The sequence below is a fragment of the Pituophis catenifer genome, unplaced genomic scaffold (genome assembly GCF_029215685.1).
Source record: "Pituophis catenifer annectens isolate HBS135680 unplaced genomic scaffold, rPitCat1.0.hap2 SCAF_1, whole genome shotgun sequence".
Classification (NCBI taxonomy): Eukaryota; Metazoa; Chordata; class Lepidosauria; order Squamata; family Colubridae; genus Pituophis; species Pituophis catenifer.
Genome location: NW_027256881.1, coordinates 218,480,317 through 218,504,266, shown reverse-complemented (window position 1 = coordinate 218,504,266; position 23,950 = coordinate 218,480,317). Strand labels below are relative to the sequence as shown.

Here is a 23,950-nt window from a genome sequence, read left to right as displayed (position 1 = left end):
AGGTGACCAATAAATTCAATAAATACATAAATAAAATATTATTAAAGAAACATAAAGTTGGAGGGACCTTGGATATCATCTAGTACAGTGGTCCCCAACCTTTTCGGCTTGGTGGCCCAGTGGGTATGGGGTGGGGAGAGGGAGTGGTAGGCATGTGTGCAAGTCGCAAACAGCTCCATTTGCACACGCACGCACTCACCCACTGTTTGTGCAGCCCAGTTCTGAAAAGTCTGAGGCTCACTAGTGGACTGTGGCCTATGGGTTCTAATACAGTCCCTATCCAGTGCAAGAATCCAATTCTGCAGTCTTCCTATGAAACAATGTGTACTGTATTGCAGTAGGGAACCTGAATCAATACCATTCCCCAGAGGTACAATCTTCTGTAAGCATTATTGTTTTTCTTTGGTTTGTGCTAATCATAATGCTATACTGAGTTTTTCTCATAACTATCACCTGTTGAGTTTGATGGAACTGAGACAATAGTGACTGGCTCAGAGACATCTAGAGGTTTCTGTGGCTGAAAGTGGTTGAAGTTATAGTGGTTAAGGTGTTGGCTTAGAAACCAGGAGCTGATGAATTCTAATTCTGCCTTAGGCATGAAAGCTGGCTGAATGACTTTGGCCAATAACTCTCAGCCCATCCACTTCACAGGGTTGTTGTTATGGGGAAAATAAAAGGAGGAAGGAGTATTAAATGCATTCATCGCTTTGAGTTACTTATAAAAATAATACAGGCAAGATAAAAATCTAATAAAACTTAGGTCTTCCCACTCAAATCCAATACGTTAATAACCCCACTCCCTGACTTCACCTCACTATTCTAAAGGAAATGATTCAGACTATTATCTTAAAAGACTATAGATTTATTCTAATTCTTTATTTGGCACAACGCAAATAATTGTATGATTGTAGTTTTCAGTATAGCTTTTTTTAAAAAAAATATGATGCAGGGTAGACATGTAGTATCTTCTTGGTGAGATTCTTCTCTTTTTTCCAAAGGAAATTCTGAGTTTGATCACAAAAACGCAATGGGCTTTTCTTTTACTCTTTCATACAGTCCAGGTTTCTAAGAGAAATCAACCCAGGTATTTTTCTCTCGGAGAAGAAAATATAACTGCTTCATATATCCTTTGCACTTCAAAAAAGGAAAGCAGCTTTGGATGAAGGCAACTTTGATTCGGAAAAAACATTATAGCAAAAAATTTAAACATTCCTATCTTCACTGCCTCTTTTATCAAATTCAAGGCTGCTAACACTTGCAGAAAAGAAAATAACAACAGCACAAAATAGTCTATGTATTTTTCAGATTAAATTTTGGCCTTCAAATTTTCTTGCAATTGACCTCAGTTTCCTGGAACATAGTAAGAGGCAGAATATGATCACTTTTTAAAAAGAGATAGTATGAAACTATAGTAATCAGTGCCTACAAAAAAGGAAAATGAATTTCTACTGTATAGTGTTTGGGGATAACAAAGGATTGATGTCTTCAGTTGATAGATTATTTGACATCAAGTCACAAATTATTCCCCTATAAATTAACTGTGCAACCAATAATAAAAATTATTTGTAAATATTGTAAATGAAAAGGGAAAGCACATATAGCATATTAATGCTAATAAATATGCATGATATATTACTGAACAGAACTTCAGTTGAATATAAGTTTATTTTGGTACACCTACTGCTACACAAAATATTCAGCAATAATGTTATTTTACCACTCTTCTCTCTGTTAAACAGCTCACATCTTCTATGGAAATGATAAGAGACTAATGGATTTGGCTTAAAAACAGAGGTAAGGTATTTCCTTGCCATGACCCTTATTGGGTGTTGGGTTTTTCATGTGAATTAGTGGATCATAAGATTCTGGCTTATACCAAGTTTGACCTTAAGTCTGTCTTGCCAACTGCTCTATACTAAATTGCAATAGTTGTTTGGGATTTTAGGCAAGATTTTTTCCCCCATAGCATGGAGAAGCCAGGGTTGAACTTGGGACATTCAGAATACAATCCATCAATCCACCAACTCTAATACTGTGTTATAAGCAAATTCCCAATGTAACTGACATCAAAGAGTTTGTGACAACGAAGTGGGATAGCAGATAATCACTTAGGGGATGGATAGAATATAAATTTGAGAAATAAATAAACTCTGAAAAATAAACCAAATACTTTCAAAATCTTTTACATTTATACCTTGGCTTTGATAACATTCTTGCTGCTCCAGTCTGGAAACATCTTTACGTTGTTACATTTTTCTTTTTCTGAATCATCTAATGATGCTGAAGCCAAACAACTCGATTCTTGACTGTTGTTTTCCACAGGACCTGTTACTCCTGGACAACAAAAAGAAATGGAACATGGCCTCTTGGATTTTGTTTGCATGTAAGGATCAGATTCATTCATGAATTGACTGATTACACTATGGTCATGGGAAAAAGAGAGGACAGTGGCTTGCAGAATGCTACAAATGCAGAACATCTTCACATTCTTCTTTATCCGGAAAACATGCAGTCATCTCTGCCAGAAGACATTTACCAATAAACTGGATGTTAAAGTAAATGCAACGAAATGTCAACATTTTTTATAAACGAAATCTCTTCCCTTTCAATAAATTTGAGTAAAGAAAACTGTGTGGGAATCTCGTTTCTTTATTGTAAGCTGCTGCTAAGGGCTTGATAACTCCATTTCTACCAAATGGAGGAAGAAGAAGTAGACAAAGTTAACCTGATATAAATTCTACAAGCCAAATCACTTAATATCATGGATCATATTTCCTACATTATAAAAAGGACATAATTCTCAGCCATCCTTAATGTTAGGGATGTGCAAGAAGAACACATATAGCCTCCAATTATAAATAAAATAAAATAAATTGGCACTGAAATCACAACGATCTATGGGTCCTGACCATTTTTTTAATGGAAAGTTTGAGAAAGGGAACCATCAGATGTAGATTTTCCAACTGAGAGCAAAAGAACGAAACAGTAGAAAAAAAAATCTCTTACCACAAGTGTTCTTAGCCAAATAATTTACTCTTTTTCAATTGAACAACTTGTAGAACAAGAGCACATGTAAATCACAGTGCTTTGTAAGATTCACTGTATGCATGCATATGGGAGGGAAAAGAGAGATTGGTAAGAAGATAACATTTGAAAGTGGGAATGTTGCCCTCCCAATCTGCAGTATACCAGGCTTTTTTTAAAAAAAAAATATCTTCAAGACAATTTAATTAAGAAACAGACCGTAGAAGGCTGGTGCAGTGAATATTAGCATTAAGATCAGGACAATCTTACTGCTACTGACTTCTTATGAAGCAATTCAGAGCTTGCAGTTCCTATTCAATTTGTTATAATGACAGTGTTTAATCATGGAGTCTTTTCTATAGCACGCTGCTGAACTGAGGTCACACATGTGGCTATTCAAGCATGTAGCATATAATCTATAACTAAGATTTCTGTTCTAAATCTCCTTTAGTTGTGCTATTAATTAACAATACACTTTTTAAAAAAACAGTTTAACTTAAAATACCTTTTCTTTAACTACAATCTGAAATGAGCAGGGGAGTTTCCAATGTATCATGCAGCATGTATTTGCATTCTGTTATAAGCATACAAACCTGTATTAGGAATATTACTAAATCAATTAAATTCCAGCATATTTAATTAGAATGTGTCATAAACTTCCAAGAATCTTTAATGCAGCTTATTTAGTCATCTGTTCAATTTAAATATTGACACATTAGCAAAACATTATTTGGGAGTCTTGCAGTAGATTTCTAATTCTCATTTGAATGTGCCAGTGGATAAAAGGTCAGCTTTGCCAAATAATTGTGCAGTCTGAACATGTTAAGGTACTTTCTGTTTTAAACATTTTTTTTCTTTTATGAAGTACATGGGATCATGATTAAAATATTTTTAAAAAAATAACATTTAGAGGTTCACGTACCTCTGATGAACTTGAAAAGGGCAGCCTTTTATACTTCTCAGTAAAATATCTATGGAGATTCTCAGTCATCCAGGTCATAGTTGTCCCAAAGGTGCTTTTTAAAAGGCAACTGGACTTTCTTATGGTTTCCCTCCCTTGAAAAAGTTTCCTCAATTCAACTTGAATTGAAGAAGCTTCTTGGATGAGAAGCAAAACGTTTTCAAGGGGAAGAAAACCTCCAATAAAGTCCAGTTGCCTTTTGAAAAGCACCTTTGGGATTCTGAATAAATGGTTAAGCTATTTCTAGATGTAGATGTATGCTTTATATAACAAGAATCATCAATGGGATACTTTCAAGAGCTTGCATTGGCATTTACAACAAATCTACCTGGACTGGTCACATAGGACATGCATGCACATACACCCATAAACATTTTAAAAGTAAAAGCTCTCCCAACTCTGGAAAATCTTCAATTTGCTTTTGGCTACAGCTTAAACTTGTCCTGACGTAGCTTTGACATTAGCCACAAGGTATTTAAAGACACAGTGTGGAAGAATAAGCTGCTGGAACAAAATTGCAGGCACCTCTGCTCCCTTCTTTTTCTCCTATTGGGGCCTTTCTCCCAGCATCAGCCTAGCAGAATTGCCATTAAAGCTGCAACCTTGGCACAGGTGTGGTAGGAGGTGTGTGCTTTGGAGCTCTGCAGCCACCAGCAGAGTACAGTAGCAAATTGAATGAAGGTGGTTTTCCTTCAGCAGGAGTGGATGCTCCGAAAGAGAGGAAAAGAAGTATAAAGGCTCAGCTAGATAAAGCACAACATTTTTTTTAAAAAAGATGCAAGAACTCTACATGGTGGCCATTAAGAGAAAAAGAAGAAATCTTAGGGCAGGGGAGCGGAAGGGGAGGGGGGAGACACTTAAGACAAAACAGACTTAAGACATAAATGTTGATGCATATTAGCCATAATATGGAGCACAGTGCAGGGGTGAAATCCAGCAGGTTCTTACAGGTTCTGGAGAACCGGTAGCAGAAATTTTGAGTAGTTCGGAGAACTGGCAAATGGGGGTGGGAATGGAGATTTTGCAATATCCTTCCCCTGGAATGTGGTGGGAATGGAGATTTTGCAGTATCCTTCCCCTGCCATGCCCACCAAGCCACACCACACCCACCAAGCCATGCCTACAGAACCAGTAGTAAAAAAATTTGGATTTCACCACTGGCACTATATTGACTAGTAATAATATAGATTATAATATGAACATTGTCAAATATAGTAATTGTCACATAATTATCATATAATTATCATACATATCATATAATTATGTGCTTGTTTTTAGAAAATAGTACATCCCTCTAACCCTTATAGGGAGATAGAAAGAAACCACTTGTTCAGGCCCAGTATGTTTGTGTCTCTTTGGATCAGGCTAACTGTGTACAGTTTAAAAAAGAACTTGTAACAAGTGCTGTGTCTTCTTTATAAGACAACAGATTACCATTCAGCATCATAACATCTCCATTTCACTGGAATCCCCGGCTTGTAAAACACCTACAGTAATGCGAGAAGTCTTTTCAGCTGCATTTTTCACACATTTTTCCACAACGTTATCTGCTAGGAGGCCTCTGCTAATGAAAACTGACAGATGGACACAAAGCATCTCATTTGCAAAAAACAGAAGCTGTCATTTTACCTGAAGAAGCTGCTTTCGGAAGATGACTCTGCAAAGCCTGCACACCTCTATCAGCCATCGCAGGATCTGATGCTGAATGAGAAATTACACTCTCGACAGATCCCGGGCTTTTATTAGTTGTTGAAGGCACTTCTCGTTCTAGGGTTTGGGCTTTCTCAGATGGAGCCTGAGGAAAAGGTTGCTCGGGTGACGTGAAATCTTCATTTTCTAAATCCAGTCCTTGTTTAGAAACATGTCGGCCTGTTGAACGGTTTCCTGAGTCTGGAAGAGGAAAGGTTCCTATTCCACTGTCCAATGTCCTCATTTGGCAGCAGGATTCTAAAAGGTAAGAAGGGAGGCTACTTTCAATGAAAAAGACCAAGCATAACAGAGGGCACCTTGAAGAAAGGGCTTCTGGGTAAAGGAAAGGGCTACAGCTCACAGGTTTTGTACATACATCCCTACCTGGGACTATTTTAAAATGAGATAAGGCCTTTGAAACTGAATATATATACACGTTTTTCTTCTAGCCAGGTTTTCCCTACGTAACCAAGGTTTTTTGTAGCTCCAGCTCAGTAGAATCACATCTACTCAGTTCTGGGCTTTTTTCTTTCTAACAGCTAGCAAGCTCTAACTGCTAGGAGGGTTATATATATATATATATTATATATATATATATAAGATTTATAAAGCTGCCTGAATGCATAAGACCCTTAGGAGGGTTTAAACAATTAAAATAATAAAAATAAATAAAGCAGAAAATAAAAAAGAGGCTCTGAAAGGAGAACCATCCAGGTTAAAAAATATATATTCTAAAAGAAACCCATCATGCACTTTAACCCAAGGCCTGAGGAATGAGCCAAATCTTTGACAAACTTTTAAATGAAAGCAGGGGAGAAGCCATGGGGAATTTCTGGAGAAATGCGGTTCCTGAGGACTGGCAGAGCATAGACAAAGCATGCTTCCTGGATCCCATCAGAGCACTCTGTCTGAGCAATGGGATCTGCAGTAGTCCAAATCTGTCTGATTTAATAGTACAGGCAGAAACTGCTGGAGATAGACAGTCCCTCAGATAGTCAGGCCCTAGTCCATGGACCAGACCTTTAATTGCAACTGTAAATTACTAACAACTAGAACAGCCCACAAAGTATTACATTGTTAAGCAAAGGTGAGCCTTTTATTGCCCATGCCACTGCATTCTGAACCAGATGAAGCTTCCAAGTGATTTTCAAGAGTAGGCCCCTCTACAGCCTATTGAAATCATCCATATAGAAGTGTCTAAGGCATGAATCACTGTCTGGATAGCCTCTCGATTCAAGAATGGACATAACTGACACACAAGGTAAATATGTGTGAAAGCCTTCCTAGAAACAGCTGCCATCTGCTTTTTAAACAGGTGATGTGCATCCTGGAAAAACCCCCGATTGTGCACCAGTCCTGAATAAGAAAGTACTACCTCATCCAACACTAAAAATGAAGGTTCTTCAGGGCCAAACGACTGAACTCACAACAGTTCAATCTTGACAGAGTTGAGTGTGAGTCATCAGCTCCCTCATAGCTTGCAAGCATTGGGAGAAGACTTCTAACAGCATCCCTCAGAGAGATCATACTGATTTATTCCAAAATTGGATAACCAAGCAAAAAAGGAATCAGAAAATGATCTACGTATAATATAAGATTGATAGCAATGTCCTACAAGGTCAGCTCACAAAAACTATATCTAAAGGTATATATCATGCCCTTAAAGATTTGGGTCAGGGTCATGGTGGCCAAGAACAGAGTTGGTCCAAACTCTGAGTCACCCACAGCCTCCGTTGAACTATAAAGCCTTTTCTTTTTGATAATCTTAGTATCCAACCTAGTCAAATAGTCTGATAGTACAACAAAGCTAAGTACAAAGCAAAACAAAATGTCTGTTCTGTAGCTACCAGATCTGTCCATTACCTAATACTACTACTAATCCAAGTTCAAGTAGAGGTATTCTTGGAAAAAAATTGAAGTACAGACCATATGCAAATTAGATGTTCCACTTTACTGCCATCTACATTAAAAATTGAAGTAAGGAATGGAGTACAAATTAGTGAGAACTGTTGCATAGCCAGCTTTGGCCTATATGAGTAGTACAGATCCACTACATTTCAATATACTCTGAAATTTGATTTTACTTTTTTATTTTATTTATCAAATTTATTTGCTTCCCAATCTTGCCATGGGGCTATTCTGGGTGGCTTACAATAGTAAATGGAAAAAAAAATGATAGAAATGTAAACATAACATTAGTAAAGAAATGAAACTATAAAAATAAGCAATGAAAATACAATATGAATTAAAAGATGGTTGGTGGGGAATATTATAGTATATGGTCCTCAAAGAATCACAAAGCAAGTAAAATGAAGCTTTTGTTGGAGGTATTATCTTTTATTTTTCCTAAGGGACTTTCATAATAGCATTTGCTATTACAGTTATAACTTCACATATGCCTAGAATGACTTTAGTCTAAATAAAACAGGGTTAAGCTCTTATTTTTAGAGAAGAAATTCAAAATGCTATCATATAAAGTTATTTTTAACTTTATAGTTCTGTAGCTATCTGGAAATACATCAATCTGGGGTATTTGAGATTTGAGCAAGGACTGTACTCTTCTTACAAAATAAAAATCAAAGCATCCCAATTATTTTAGGCTCACTAAGTTACTCACAGAATTGTAAAATTGGCTTAGGAGACTTCATGAAATGAAAGATTGCACAGAATACATCTTAAACCAAATGTAGGCCTATACGACTAGTCTATTTCAGGCTATCTAATACAAGTCGTTCTAGAGACAGATATAAAGAAATAAAAAGGGTATCCATGCATTCTGAACACTGTTTGCACATAGAAATAGATGGAATTTGTTTGAGTAAGAAAAAATAATGGTAAGATTAGGAAAGTACTGGGCTATCACTCATACATGGTAATTAACCACCACTATTTCAGTACCATGGACAGCCCCTATCTAAAGTTCAAAGTGTGTAAAACAATTGCTGCAACCTGAATATTTTGCAGTATTTTAAGCCAGGTTCAACAGTGTAAAATGGTGGATGAATATCCAAGTTCAACACCACAAGCACCAAACAATAGTCTCTTTGAAAGCACAAAGCACCCTGCTTTTCCATCAAGCAGGGCTGGCGTGAACTCCCCCTCCCCTTTTTTTTTTTAGTTTTTTAGCTTTTTAAATTGTCAAAGGGGTTTTAGTTTTCAATGTTTTAAATTTTTGGGCCACAGTTATTTAATTCTTTTAATAATTTTAAATTTTGTATTGATATGTGTTTTAGTTCTGGCTGTGCACTGCCCTGAGTCCACTTGGAGAAGGGCGGGATATAAATTGAATAAAATAAATAAATAAATAATAAATAAATAAGGAATATTTTTCAGGAATAAGTTTAAATTTTAGTTCCAAAAGCAGTGAATATTACTACTAGTATTATTGTTAGGAGAGAGAAGCTAAAGGGTTGGGTGTTTTTTTTTTTTTTTTGCTTCTTGTGGAAATGGACCACTGACAGATTTAATGAATCAATCTAATTGTACTGCTCTTCCTTGCCCCCTCCTCTCTCCATATATTTGTAATGGACAAAAGCCATATACCATCATTGTACTATTTCAACTACTCACTTTTACAGGATTTATGAAAGGTGGGAACTTTGGATCTATGATTCAGAAAGGTACTTTGCTCTGGAGAGGAAAGAGCAACATTCACCAAATAGATAAACAAATATTTCTGCAACCATTTTGACCCATTTTAATAATTTGTTCTCTAGACAAGAAAGATCCCCTAATTTGATATAAAAGATTCTTTAATATTTCTTCTTTCAGTTTCTTATAACAAATCAGTTCTTTGATATTACATTTTTCATTTTACTGATTCCATTAGCTCCAAAATACCCCTCTTCAATACTCCTCTATAGGCAGTTATCTCTTATTATATTTTACAGTTTATGTGAAATGAAAAGAAAATGAGTCCCATTAATGCCAATATCATTTACAAACAAGTTACCATGATTACGGAAAGTATTTTGAATGATAAATTCCACAGCACTGGCAAAGTGGCAGCAAGGCTCATTTCAAAGAGGCTCTAAGACTGAAATGCTATTCTCAAAATCCTGGATATCTGGAAGTTACTACAGCCAATTTTCAAATAACATGAATTGGATCCAGCTGCAAATAAACGTCTGAGGCCTCCAACCTATATTGCAAGAGTATGTCTGGGTATCACCATTTAATTTCTCTTCGTGTTCAGAAAACAAGAAAGAGCCCCCCCTCCCTCCCTCCTGCCTTCCCTTCCCTTCCTTCCGTCCTTCAACTAAGAGACTAATCTCTTGATTTAACTCACAATAGTCCTATTTACTTACTTAAAAGAGTTAAATGGATGCCCATTTTATATATCGTAACCATGGACAGTTCAAAATGTAAAAAATAAAGCATAAAAGCAAACAGTAATATTAACAAAAACTAGATCTCATGGCACCCCCCAAAAGAACATTCCCCATTTATCTACTGGTCACCAGTCTCACCCTACCTCAATGTTTGTGGGAAGACGCAATGCTTCATGGCCTTCTGGGAGCTTCTTCATTGATATACTTGACTGGGAAAAGGGGCTGAGGTTCACTCTGGCTTGCAAACGGGAAAATGAGCTTAATTATCTCAGCCAATGACCCTGTGGATGTTAAAAATTCCAAATAGCCCTAGCCTTGATTTGGACTAAAGTAGCTTCCCCAGCCATCATATCGTTTAAACTGCTTTCTGAGGGGCTACTCTACCACTTTGAATGCTGCTTCTGTAGGATTATTATGTAGATCATCATCTGAATTTCCACATGATTCCTTAGTTTATATTACTTGATTCTGATTAGAAGAACAAGCTATTCTGAATAAATTCCCATTATCCCATTGTTTCAGTGACCAGAATTCATTATTATCTCTCAAATTCCTTTCTATATTTTATGACAGAATAAAACATGGAAGCAAAATATGTATTTTTCTTCCCTTCCACTCTAGTTCCTTGGAGGCAATTGTCAGTGAGACAGAAGAAGGTATCTCAATCTCAGTCCAGTAATTTTAGAGTCACTAATCAAGCTGGAAAATTAAAGAAAGGTATCTGTTGAAAATCCCTGCAAGTGTATCAAGTTCATCCTTGCAGCAACTAAGCTTTCCTTTCTTCTTGAAAAATACGAACAAAACAAGAGGAAAATATCCTCTGGTCCTGAATCGTATTTTCTTCTTAAAAGTGTAAAATGGAAGCTATTGTGCTTCCTGCTATTTGCAGGTTTCTGGAGAGATGAGAGAAAAAAATCTTGTGCTTATTTTATAGTGTTCCATGTGACATTCAATGCAAACCTCCTTCCATCTAGACAGAGTAATTTGCAAAATATTACAAAAGAGATTACACTAAAAGGGTTCATTGGTATCTGTACACACTTTCGGCTGACAACCGCAGAAGCATTAGCTTAAAACTGAGAGAGAGAGAAAAAATAAGCTAAAAATCTGATCACATCTTCTCACAACAAGCTATATAAAGCTGAAGGGAAGACCACTTCTACTGGCAGCCTGAGAGGAAATTTAGAAAGTCCAGAGTTTGGGGATGTTTAAATTGTACTGAGGATGTTTCTGAAATGGGGGTGGGGGTGGGGGAGAGAAATGGCTTTATATCAAATCAGCAAGAAACCTGGAAGGGTTCTAGAAGTTGTGTTGAACTTTTTGGAGTTAGCCATAACTCAGCAGAAGCCATACCAAGAAATTTAGGTTGTTCCAGGTTTTAGTTAAAACAAAACTCAGCTGAGTGAAAAGGGCATGGTTGGTGTGTGTTCGTTCCTCCCTCCACCCTCAGCAGCTTATCTGAGGTCCCAGTAGCTATCCCAGTGTCTTCCTTGCCTTCTCTCCTCCTGCCATCATCAATGTCCCAATGTGTCATAGGCTTCCTTTCGGGGGGAATTGATTCCTTTGTAAAACTACTGAATAGCATGTGATACTTCTATTGCTGCAGGGAGTAATAACTAGCCTAAACTACATACAAAAGCTGCAAATAAAGTGATTTGCTCACCTGGAGAGGATGTCTTGAGCTTCCATACCATATAAGGCATTATACAAAAAGAAGAGAAAGTCAAAGAACACGAGGAAGACCCAGAAGAAGATGGAGAGACAACATCAAAGACACACTACCACAACATCAATCAACAATAGGCTGCCAGAAGAGTGAGAACCAGAACAGACACCCAAAGTGATAGAAGGAGAAGAGGGGGGAGGAGGAGGAAGAGAGGGGGGAGGGGAAGAAGAAGAGGAAGAAGCAGCACAACAACAACAACAACAACAACAACAACAACAACAACCTAGCAGATGTTTGGAGATCTACTATGTGTTGGATAAGGGCTCTGAGTTTATTCAAATTTCAAGCATCACTGTACTGAACTGCACTGCAGTTCATGATTCCAATTATGTTGTAAATGGATTTTGGAATGCTTTTTTACATTTGAGATGGGAGAGGCAAAACTCCTCATGTGAGTTTTGTGTATAGAATCACAATCTGCGGAGTGTCCACATTTCTTTTTCCCATTTCTTTTATTTGTTTTCCCTTGGAGACAAGAGAAAAAAATTCTTGACTGCCAGATCATTAAGGCAATACATTACTAGTCTGTCTGACTGGGAACTCCTGTGCAATGCAGAAGATTTCAAGGTGCATGTCTATAGTAGTGTTGTCTATAGGGTTATAATCCTGTGGCACGTTGGTAGTAGAAGTGAAGGGTAGAAGAGGAAGAGGAAAACAAAGACTCCCAAAAGATTGGGAGTGGATGGGGTGGTGGAATATTTAGTACTGGGAGCTGCGGAAGGAAGGAAGGAAGGAAGGAAGGAAGGAAGGAAGGAAGGAAGGAAGGAAGGAAAGAAGGAAGGAGGAATTGTTGTGTCACTGATGTTCTTGTTTTGTTCTAAGCCCTTCCTTTACTTCTACCCATTGCCCTGTTTCAGCCTATACATAAACTATAACAGTCCGGTTTAGTTTCATGCATCCAATCATCTGAACAATATGTGGAAAACAGGTGCTCTCTCTGCTGAATACTTCACGGACAAAATATTTTGCACATCCTTAAATTAGATCAAATAAAATAATTCAACCTAGACTGTAGTGTGCAATCATGTATTGGCTGGCGCTACTCAATACAATCTAACAAATCATTTCCTTTTCAATTTTATGTTTCCTCCTATTGATCTTTTCATAATATTTCCAATCTGTTATTTAATTTTGTCACAGTAAGCCCAGCTCTTTCAAATTTTATTTTCCTTTTTACTATATTGTGAATCTTAGTGGACTGTTAGTATGTCCCCCGGCTCAAATACTGCTTGAACATCAATGACATTTATTCTGAGAAATCATTACATTTATATCCAATATATTGACCAAACCAAGTAGTTCAAACATACATAGCAGGGGCAAAGGATTCCCCTGCTAGAAATTAAATGTGAGAAATGGGCCTACCTTCAACTTGCACTAAATTAAATGGCTGGTTTTCTTGGAAGGAAACAGATTCATCCACGAATGCCTATTAATTCTGAAACATTACCATTTCCAAATATTAGCCTGATTTTTCGTAAGCACTGCAATGTGAATCGTTCTTTTCTTTAAAATACATTTGCAATTGGCAAGTTGATCTCAAACTACAGATGGCAGAACAGCTCTCTTTATTTGCCTGTCCTTTCCATTCTTGGAAATGCTAAAACAAGCAAACAAACAAACAACACCCACCCACCCCACCCCCAAAATTAAGATTTTGGCTTCCAAATCAGTTTTAAAGTGGATTACATATGTTGGCCTGTGTTTAACTACATTAACTAAAGTTGAATGCATCAGGTTTTCATTTTTCTGCTCTGAATGGCCAACTAGTGCATGAAACTGAAAAGAAATAAACTGTTTGTAAAAGCTTTTTTTTTTTTTTTTGAGATTAGTTTGTAAAAACTAGTCTCAAAGCCATGGCATACACTGAAAAATAGAAACAAAAGAAACTAGAATAGAAATAGAAAGAATAGAAACTTCATGCATTCAAACCAGCATGGATGAAGCAAAATTGTATGGTCAACCGATAGGGTTGCAGGTAAGGCCTTGCCATGCATTGGGGCCTCAAATTCTAATACTGAGTTGGAAGCACACTACACTTACAACTGCAGCATTTTTAGCAGATGGAACTGCTGCCTTCTTTTTGACTGCACCACAACATTATCCTGAAGATGGCTGGGGTGAATACAGGTGGCGCTCCATTTACGACCACAATTGAGCCTAAAATTTCCATGGCTAACATTTAAGACATTTGTTAAGTGACCTTTGCTTCATTTTATGACCTTTCTTGCCATGGTTGTTAAGTGAATCATCACAGTTGTTAAGTTAGTAATATGGCGTTAAGGGAATCTGCCTTCCCTGTTGACTTTGCTTGTCAGAAGGTCACAAAAGGTGATTGCATGAACCCGGGACACTGCAACCGTCATAAATATGAACCAATTGTCAAGCATTCAAACTGATCATGTGATCATGGGGATTCTGCAATGGTCATAATGTGAAAAACAGACATAAGCCATTTTTTTTCAGTGCTGTTGTAACTTCTAATAGTCACTAAACAAATAGCTTTAAGTGAAGGACTGTGTGAACTATAGCAATCTATAGGATCAGGTAATATCCAAACTTTGTTTCTTGGTCCAAACAAAGTTCTTTTTCATACGATCCTTTTCTTCCTTTTCCTTATTCAGGTACTAACCAACTAATACCAACCAACTAATCACTTCTTGGAATATACTGCCAGATATACTAAAAACCACAGAACATTTGCAATAGAATGAAATTCCTAATTATGAACTGGACAGCTTTAAAAGTTACAGTTTTGCTTATCGGCCATTTGGAAAACCTTGTACAACAGCCTTCCCTATCCAAAAAGTGACTTTACTGAATGTTAACTTTCATGGGAAGGCTACATACATATTTCCAAGATCATAGCTTCATAAGTGCTCCCTCTATTGTGGGGTGATTTGTTATTTACTCATGCTGAAAGCTCAGTAACGTTCACATTGCTCACATGATATTACAGAGGAGATGTTCATCCCATGTCTCCCTAGAGTCTTTTAGCCAAAGTTTACATTAGAGAACATTAGTCAATGAAGAGCACATCAATACATTCAGAGTTAATAGTTTTCTAAAGATCTATGCTATTTATTCATTTTCTTGTAGTTATGTCTCCCTGTCTTAAAACATTTTTTTCAGGATCTGTTTCCATATGAAAAAAGGGGAAATTAATATCGTTATTCATCTGCTGAAACCGTGAAGATGAACTGAGGTGCTGAAAAAGTTGACCTCACCAATATGGAGTGCCAAACAAAGAAAAGGCAGTGGAAAATATCAGAATCCAAAGCTCTGGCTGTAGTGAAAAGAAAGGAGTTTGGAAGTCTGTAAAACCAGGACAACTTACAGTTGTGTCAGGCAACATGACAATTAGTTCATTCCTTCTTTGTAGACCCAATGTCTACTATCAACCCTAAACTTTCATACTTTAGTGACGTGAATGTCATCTTATTGCAGATTATCGTTTGGTTTCTTAAATTCAGTTAAACTCAGACCTGAGTTTACTATGGATGGTATTTTAAAGCAGTTTAAGGAGATAAGGGGTGGAAAATAAGGCTTTTCTTTCATAATAGTAATAAAACTTCCCTATTTTCTCTCAAATGAAGTCTGATTTCCCTCCCCCCCTCTAAACTTAAAATCTAAGCCATTAGCTTTTTATAAGATTTGAGGTATCAAATTCTGCTCACTTAGATTCTGAGCAGACCCCCATTTTATTTAAATGTGACCCAAATATTTGCTAACTACTGAATTATCACTGACTGCTAAACAGGAATTCTTACTCAGATGTCTTCCATTAGATTGTTCAAAATCAGTCTATATAATAAATGTGACTCAATAATGTACAGAATTGATGGGTTTTTTTGCTTTTTTCTTAACACAGATTATTATTTTGAGTAAGAAACCAATTAAAAATTGTTTTTTAAACCAATATGTTCTCTAAACCAAGAGTAGAAAGTTTTGGTGAATCCACAGATTTTCTTCCACATTATCCCAATTTCAGGACATGAATTCTCCTCCTCCAGACCAGATGATATTCTAAGCACTGTGCCCAAAGCTAACTGAATATAAACAGGAAGCAACAGTAGTTAGCAAATGGTTATGATTTAAGGCCAACATTTTAACATGAATTTATTTCGGGAAGCTATTTTCCTTTTAACAAATTCCTGCAATAAAAGCTTGGGGGGAGGGGTGGTTCTGTCAGAGAATTCTGTCCCTTCCTATTAGCTGGAATTGAAACTGATGAATAATTCATTGATAACAGTAAAGGCCTCCACTTAGGCCATCTGAACAGTATGGAACTTTGGAGGACTTCCCATTGTATTTTCCCCATCTGTAGAATATGGTCTTGGGGATAGAATGAGCAATTTTTTTGCTAGTCATATTTATTTTTTTTGGGGGGGGGGGTAGTTGTAAGGAAAAATAGGTAAAATGAGACTCCAAACAACTAGAATTTCCATGCACTCCAAATAGCTAGAATTTCCAACCACTTATCTGAGAAATCACAACACAATCAGAAATCACAACACAAAACAGAAAAGTGCATAAACAGAATTGTCAGAGCCTTTTATTCATTGGAATATAAGGCTCTGACAATTCTGTTTATGTACTTTTCTGGTTATCACTTTCATTGTTATGCAATCCCTGAATACTAGGATAAGAGTCAGGTAAGAAATGTAGGATACTTTTTACAAAGTTAGATTTTAGCTGCTTTTTCCAAGAATTTTGTCAAAACATCACTCTGTGACCATTTCTCTCTCTCTTTTTTTATAGATGCTCTAAATTTGATTCCCTTAATATCCTCATACAAGCTACATTATACAGGTGGTGCTTTCTCTGTGACAGAATGTAAGACGACTTCCTATTCCTAATTTACAGATTATTACATCTGAGTGGGGGAACCCACTTTATCTTCCTAACAAGTAAATATAGAATTTTAAAAGAACGTTTGAAATCAGGGAAAGATATGTTGCACATACAGAAATCGAGTTGCTCATTTCTAGATGTATCCTGAGTTATTTATCTCTAGATCAAAACTACGGTTCTTACAAAAAAATAAAACACAATAAAGCCATCCGATTTTTATATATTATTTATGAAGCAGAGGATTGAAAGCAGTTACCCCTAAACTAGCTATTATAGCGTATACATACAGTGCATTCAGAAAGTATTCAGATCCCCTTCACTTTTGTCAATTTTGTTATGCTGCAGCCTGATTCTACAGCTTGTTGACATTCATTTTTTTCTCACTAATCAGTACCCCATAATGACAAAGTGAATTTTAGAAACGTCTGTAAATTTATTAACCAGTGGAATGGAATACTTAACCAGTGGAATGGCTTGCCTTCAAAAGTTGTGGATGCCTCATCACTGGAGGCTTTTAAAAAAAGACTGAACAGCCTATTGTCTGAAATGGTATTGGGTCTCTGCTTGAGCAGTGGGTTGAAAAAGAAGACCTCTAAGGTACCTTCCAACTCTGTTATTCACATCGGAGATGTGCTTCCTGTCAAACCATTTAAAAGAACAAGCACAGCTCAGCTTAAAAAAAAAGTACCATTTTGACTTAGAAGGATTCTATTAAGATGAAACCCACATAAAACTATAGAACTGATCATATTTAAAAGGGTAGGCTTATTGGTCATAGTAATATATTTAAAGGATACTGGAAGTTGTCATCCCCAAATCACCATAAAACAGGGGTGAAATGCTACCAGTTCGGACCTGTTCAGGCGAACTGGTAGTGGCAGCAGGTGATTCGGTGGATCGGTAGCAGCAGCAGCACAAGGCTCCGCCCACCTGCCCAGACATTGTAGTAATCTGTTTTTGACCCTCTGTGCATGCGCAGAAGGCTTTGCGCATATGCAGTGGTTCTAAAATCGCACATGACGTGTGCGTGCACTTCCGAACCAGTAGGGAAGGTAAGTAGATTTCACCCCTGCCATAAAACCTTGCCTATATGATCCACACAGGAAAGTTGTCAGAAGGGAATCTTTAGGTATTGCCTAAAAAAGCCATTCATTTGGAACAACATGCCTTAGATTGATAAAACAAAAACTGCAAAAGATGAATTTGGGATAAAAACAGTAAAGTGTTTGAAGGAAACAACATCTTACAATCGTGTCTCTAGTATGGGTTGGGGTTTGTGGCAGCTAGTTGACAGGAAATATGGTACATATGGAAGGATGGATTTGACTAAATATCAATATACTCTAAATATTAACATCTCACTGTCAGTGAAGAATTGAAAGGCAGAAAGAGAGTGCATATTTCAGCAAAACGGTAATATGAAATGTAGCTTGAAATCAGTCGAAGTATTTAGTTACAAAAGATAAATGTTTTTAAATGTCCCCATATCAGAACATTACTGAAAATATGTGATCAGATCTCAACCATGTAGGGCTTATAAAGAGACCTAAGAATATGTCTGAACTAGAAGAGTTTTGCAAAGAAGAGCAGGGGGAAAAAAGACCTCCCAATGCAACGATGAAAAGATGCTTCACTGTTTTGTTATCTTGAATCTGTATATAACTGCTCATAAAAGGATGCAAGATATGCGTTCAAGTCTACTAGAAAATTAGTTGTTTAACTTTGTACAACGTAAAGGTTGTGTCAGCTCTAAATAAATAAATTTAATTTTAATAAATTTAATTCTAAATTTAATTCTAAATTCTAAATAAATGTTAATTCTAAATAGAGTTTATTAAAACATACCATTTGACCAGGTGTGCCTAAACATTTGCATGCAACTGTTGAATTTAGACGTATTTTTCAGAATGCTAATCATTTTATATTCTCCATGTAACTGAGATGGTACAGGGTAAATTTTCTGGAAAAGTAATCATTATAATTCAGTAGCTGATTGTACATAATCATAAAGGCATTTTTAAGGCTATGTTTAATAAGGAAGCTGATCCAGAACACTAATGCATTTGGCTTACAGGAGGGACAGCTAAACCGAATGCTCCAGTAGTGTTGCAGAAGAATTGGCAATTAGACAAGTGCTATGTGTATTATCTCTTAGAAGAAGAAAGTAATTATTTGTCTTCAACAGACTGTGACGAAGAGTAACTTGACATTATTTAGAAGATATTAATGCATACTAGATACTTATTATTCAGGAAGGGAAGTGGGTTTTTTTAAAAAATAATTCCTTTTATAAAGAATGAGGGCATGTTTCCAGAAGAGAATTGTTTCTACATAAAACCATTTCAACAAATTCCAGTTAACTTTGCCTATCCCAATCATTATCAAAGTTCTGACAATTTTCAATTAGTCCATGTTTAATTTTAAGTATGCTTTCTTAAAAAGGCATATTTGGAAGTTTTACAGTAGGTTGAGAACATCTCACAAAACAGCTATCATGGCCAACTATGGAACATCCATTTATCCAAAGGTGAGATAGTCTTCTGGGAAGTATGTTTCTCAGTTCAGAAGGGGTCTTTTATTGGGTAGAAGACTGTGATAGAAATAAATGTGATTCTAGAGAGAATCACATTTGCTTCTTAACAGTCCAACCTTAAATATATAGGCAATGGTTTCTGGCAGATGTCACTGCACACTTTAGAATTTGGACAATGTGGATGTTTTAATTTTTTGCAAATCATGTAACTGTTGAGAATTGCAAAATTGAAAGTTGAAATATCAGTCAATCAAATAAATAAATGTGGCCCTGCTCCCATATCTGCCTGGCCTTATTTCACCTTTTAGTCTTGTTCACTTCTTACAATAATCTCAGCAGGGCCTTTTTCTATTCTAGGTCATATATTCTGAACTTGCAGGATTTGGCCTCATAACTCTGAAATCAGCTCCCTCCTTCTCTTTGTCTCTACAATGACCTCAAAAGGCACTTAAATATCTCTTATTTGACATGGGTTAGTGGAAAGCCAATTATCCCAATTTATACTTACTCCTCTTGCTTAAATATTGTTTTATTTGACTTATGGATATATGTGCATTTGGTCGTACCATGAAGCAATGTTTTAAATATGTATGGTTGTTGCATTTGGTTTCTCCTAGTTAATATTTGTTTCAAAGTTTGGTTGTTGAGAATTTTATTTGTTGGCATAAGCTCCAACGATTCTGGCGGGAGCGGCATGTCAAAAAATTATTCACAATTTACAAAATGTAGGACACAATGACAGTATTTCCAGAAAAGAATTTTTTGGTATTCACCTCCCCAGATACCTCTCGTGTCCAGTGCTATTGGGATATTTCCTTGTACAGGAACATTTGTATGTTGAACTGTGTGTGCAAAGGGAAGTTTTCTAAACAGATCTACAAAGTTCCAAAGATATCAAAAGGATTATCTATATGGCAAGCATGAAGTCCCATTCTCAACATAAGCGTTGGTGTAAGTTGAAAAAATAATACTTGTATATAACTACAGTAAACTATTGTTTCTCAAAAGTGTGCCAGAATATTTCCATATCGATTCCCTGCTAACATTTCAGTTTTCTGAACCTGTCGTCAAGTTACAAATCAACAACTACAAGAATGTTACCTGCATGATTGCACTAACTTGTTCGATCTCTCTTTCACACATAAAATTAAAACTTGGCTATCTCTAAGGTGCTTTAGGAAGCAATCCTTCTCCTAGAACTGTTAGAAAGTGTTTGATGGCATGCAGCTTCGTGCAGATACAGATAGCTAAAAACTTGATCTGTTGGTATCCTTTTTAACCAAATAAAACACCTCAGAGTAGATTTTTTAAAAAGGTACTCCCTCAAAAAAGTAAGAGTTAATTTGATGCTACTGGTTTTGTCTAGCAGCTGGTATCCTACTAAATTTGCTTGCAAAAATATTTAGGGGTTCTATAGATTTCTCTGGGTAGCAAGTAAGGACATGATGCAAATATTCCTTTATCTGATGGGATGAAAAATGAATGGCTCACACACTTGCAAAGATGATTGCTACATGATTCTACTCAATTTCCATTGAAAGGGTTCATTAAATAAAGATTGACACTGATAAGATATATTCTCAAGCTGCAAGAGAGCATAACAAACTTCTGTTGAATATAGCTTTTGGTTTCAGGTGAGAAAATTTTTTAGTACTGCACATTCTTTTCTTTCTCGGAATTTTATACCCGTTTTCTGAATAAAAACTCATCCAATTCAGTACGGTTTGTTATGAAATCTGCTTATTTCAATAGATCATTCTGTAATATCTTAACAATTCATTGATGCTCTCACCTAATTTGACTGTTACTTTGCAGATATTTTTAATGCAAAGGATATTATCTCGAATCTGATGAGCTTAAGCGAGACACTAAAGTCTTAGTCTTCTCTTCCACATAACTTAAACAATAAAATAATAAACCTATTTATTTATTATTTCAATAAAAGTAATATTTGGGTATACACAGAAGATGTAAGTTACTGCTTTTATATTACTTGGGAAATAATTTGGTGTTTGTGGTTAGAAAGAATTCAAAAGAATAGAGTCAATCGCAGTTAGTAATTACACATATATATGAACCTATTCAGATCTTAAAATTATACATATGTATATGAACGTGTATATGAACCTATTCAGATCTTAAGATCAGCAGGACAAACAGTCTTAAAGGTACCTTCACTTTCCCAAGCCCATTTGCTGAACATACAGATGAGGATTTCCCATGGGCAAATCCCTTGAGAGTGACAGAATAACACAGTTGCAAGGGACCTTGGAGGTCTTCTAGTCCAACCCCTGCTCTGACAGGAAACCCTATACCATTTCAGACAAATGGTTATCCAATCTCTTCTTAAAAACTTCCAGTGTTGGAGCATTCACAACTTCTGAAGGCAAGTAATTCCACTAATGGTTCTAACTGTCAGGAAATTTCTCCTTAGTTCTAGTTTGCTTCTTTCCTTGATTAGTTTCCACTCATTGTTTCTTGTTTTGCTTTCAAGTTCTTTGGGGAATAGGTTGACCCCCTATTCTTTGTGGCAACCCCTTACATATTGGAACACTGCTATTATGTCACCCCAAGTCCTTTTTTTCATTAAAGGCAGGCTGCTCCTATTCACTTTGATTTCAGGAAAGGAGTAAAGATCTCTCTCTTCCACCATGCTTTTTTGGTCTGAACTGGCTGTGGTCTTAACTTCTTAAAATGAGAGTTTCATTGCTTATATTTTCTCTTTCCTTCTTTCTAATGGTTAGGCACTTTCAGTAACTTTTGAGTAGCAAGATGGGATATAAATACAGAAAGTAAACAACCAAAGGCTGGCAAAAAAATAGAAAAGAAATAACCTCTTAAAATCTTGTCCTTGTTACTATCTAATATATAAGCCTCCTAATAGGCCCTCTTAATACACGAAGTGAATACTGATCTACAATAAGGCAGAGATGGGTAATACAAGGACTGACTACTAGATTGGAGGCTGCACATAAATTGTTTATTATCCTCTCCTCCATAATTTCTAGAGTTGTATTAAGCAAGAAGAAGAATTTAATCACCTTCCTCTTGGTGACCTCTTTCCTTGGCAATTGCATTCTTGATATCCGTTCCAACAGCAGATTAGCCAACTATTATAAGCTTGGGGTTGTTTTTTTCCCTGGGAAGAAATTGCATGAGGACTATATTCATTTATCTTCTCTGAGAGATCATACAAACAATTCCTCAACCTGTGCAGTAACAAGGGTAGCAGTGCTGCCAAGGGGATAAAAGGGGGTAGGAATTGCAGAGAATGTACAGTCGAAGTGCACCACGTTGGAGACCTGTGAGGGCTATGGGGTTACCAACACTGAAAACCCTTAATGGAATATTAACAATTGTGGAAATTGGACAAGCATTGCTATCCATCTGCTGAACTGATGTAAGCTACTTTAGGTCCAAAGAGTTGCAGTAATTGAAAAAGTATGGTCTCCTTTCTCATGAAGCAGACAGAAATCCGATCAGCTTCTTAAGGAAAGCTACCATTATACAAAGTACCTTCACAACATGAAATGGAGATGTAGATAGAGATATATGCCTTTTACAGGACAAAATAAATATGTGCTAACAGCAAGCATATTTTTTTTCAGTCATTTCCTAGCCCAAAGTCATAACAGAGACATATCAACCATGCCAGAATGTTCCCAATATTTACAGAATTACGAACAAATTAAGCTAGATACACGTATAGAAACACAAACAAATACACACACACATCTCCAAAACAGCCCTAAAAGCATGGTAGACTATTCCATATATACACAAGTGGGGTTATTGGAGGTTAGCCTAAAAATCTGGATCAGAAAGTGAAGATAATAGAGTGGCTTAAAACCTGAACCAGAGTATTTCACAATGCAGAATTTCAAAAAAAGAAGTCAGAAAGAAAAAAGAATTTCAAAAAAGAATTTCAAAAAAGAAGTCAAAATTATACAGTAAAAATGCCCCTATATAATAAAAATGATCCACAAGAAATATGCCTCTTGAATTTCTATACTTTGTAGAAATACCAAAAAAGGTCATAAAATCATAAAATTGGAAACTCCCCTTTTCCAAAACACTTGAATTAGGCTTAATGACAACAAACAACTGGAGAGAGCAATGTTACCTTTCAAATTGATCAGGAATGCTCCAAATAGCAATATTTCTAGAAACAACCTCACTTATAAAATTGATGAATAAACTGTAATTGACATTTCACATAGTCTACACATATTCGGAGAAGGTATAGGCACACATCTTGATACCATGACAGGTACCTATCTATTCATGCATTTGTAAAAAGCAGGGTAATATATTTAAAACTTACATTTAGGAAGGATTTATTTTTTTTGACCAGGTGGGCAAAAAGAAAGGAAAAAAATATTAATTTACTATACCATCTTTGATACAATGCAATTTCTGGCACAAAAAAGGCAGAATGAAGGCTGAACATTTCTCTCTCAAGTTAAACAAGAACAGAATTCTTTAATGGAAGCTATTAACGGATGATTTTTCTATAATGCTTAAGAGTTCTTTAATATAAAGTTTCATTCTTCACTTCAGAATGTTTAACACCACTTTGTCTCTGAACTTTCAATCAAATTATATGCAAAACTCTTTGATCAAAAAGTTTCCTTTTGAATTTTTCATCATCTTTTCCTTTCTTTTGTGGAAACTAGAGGTGTGGTCTGAAAATGACGATCATTATTATATGTGTCCCATTTCAGAGATATTTCCTTACCTAAACAGAGAAGCAGAACAATCACAGGTGGGCAAAAAAGTAGTGGGAAAAGGAGCAATTTTCAACTTCCTGCCGGCTTCCCATTGACTTTCCT

General features: G+C 36.2%; 1 protein-coding gene across 1 annotated transcript in view; it reads right to left on the bottom strand.

Moving 5' to 3' along the window:
• NCKAP5 (NCK associated protein 5) overlaps nucleotides 1-23,950 on the bottom strand; it is a 674,947-nt gene that overhangs the window by 66,321 nt on the left and 584,676 nt on the right. The window contains exons 15-16 of the mRNA XM_070957028.1: nucleotides 5,615-5,932; nucleotides 2,195-2,334 (exon numbers count right to left, since the gene is read on the bottom strand). Coding sequence (XP_070813129.1) covers nucleotides 2,195-2,334; nucleotides 5,615-5,932 — 458 coding nt within the window. The remainder of the gene's footprint in view (nucleotides 1-2,194; nucleotides 2,335-5,614; nucleotides 5,933-23,950) is intronic.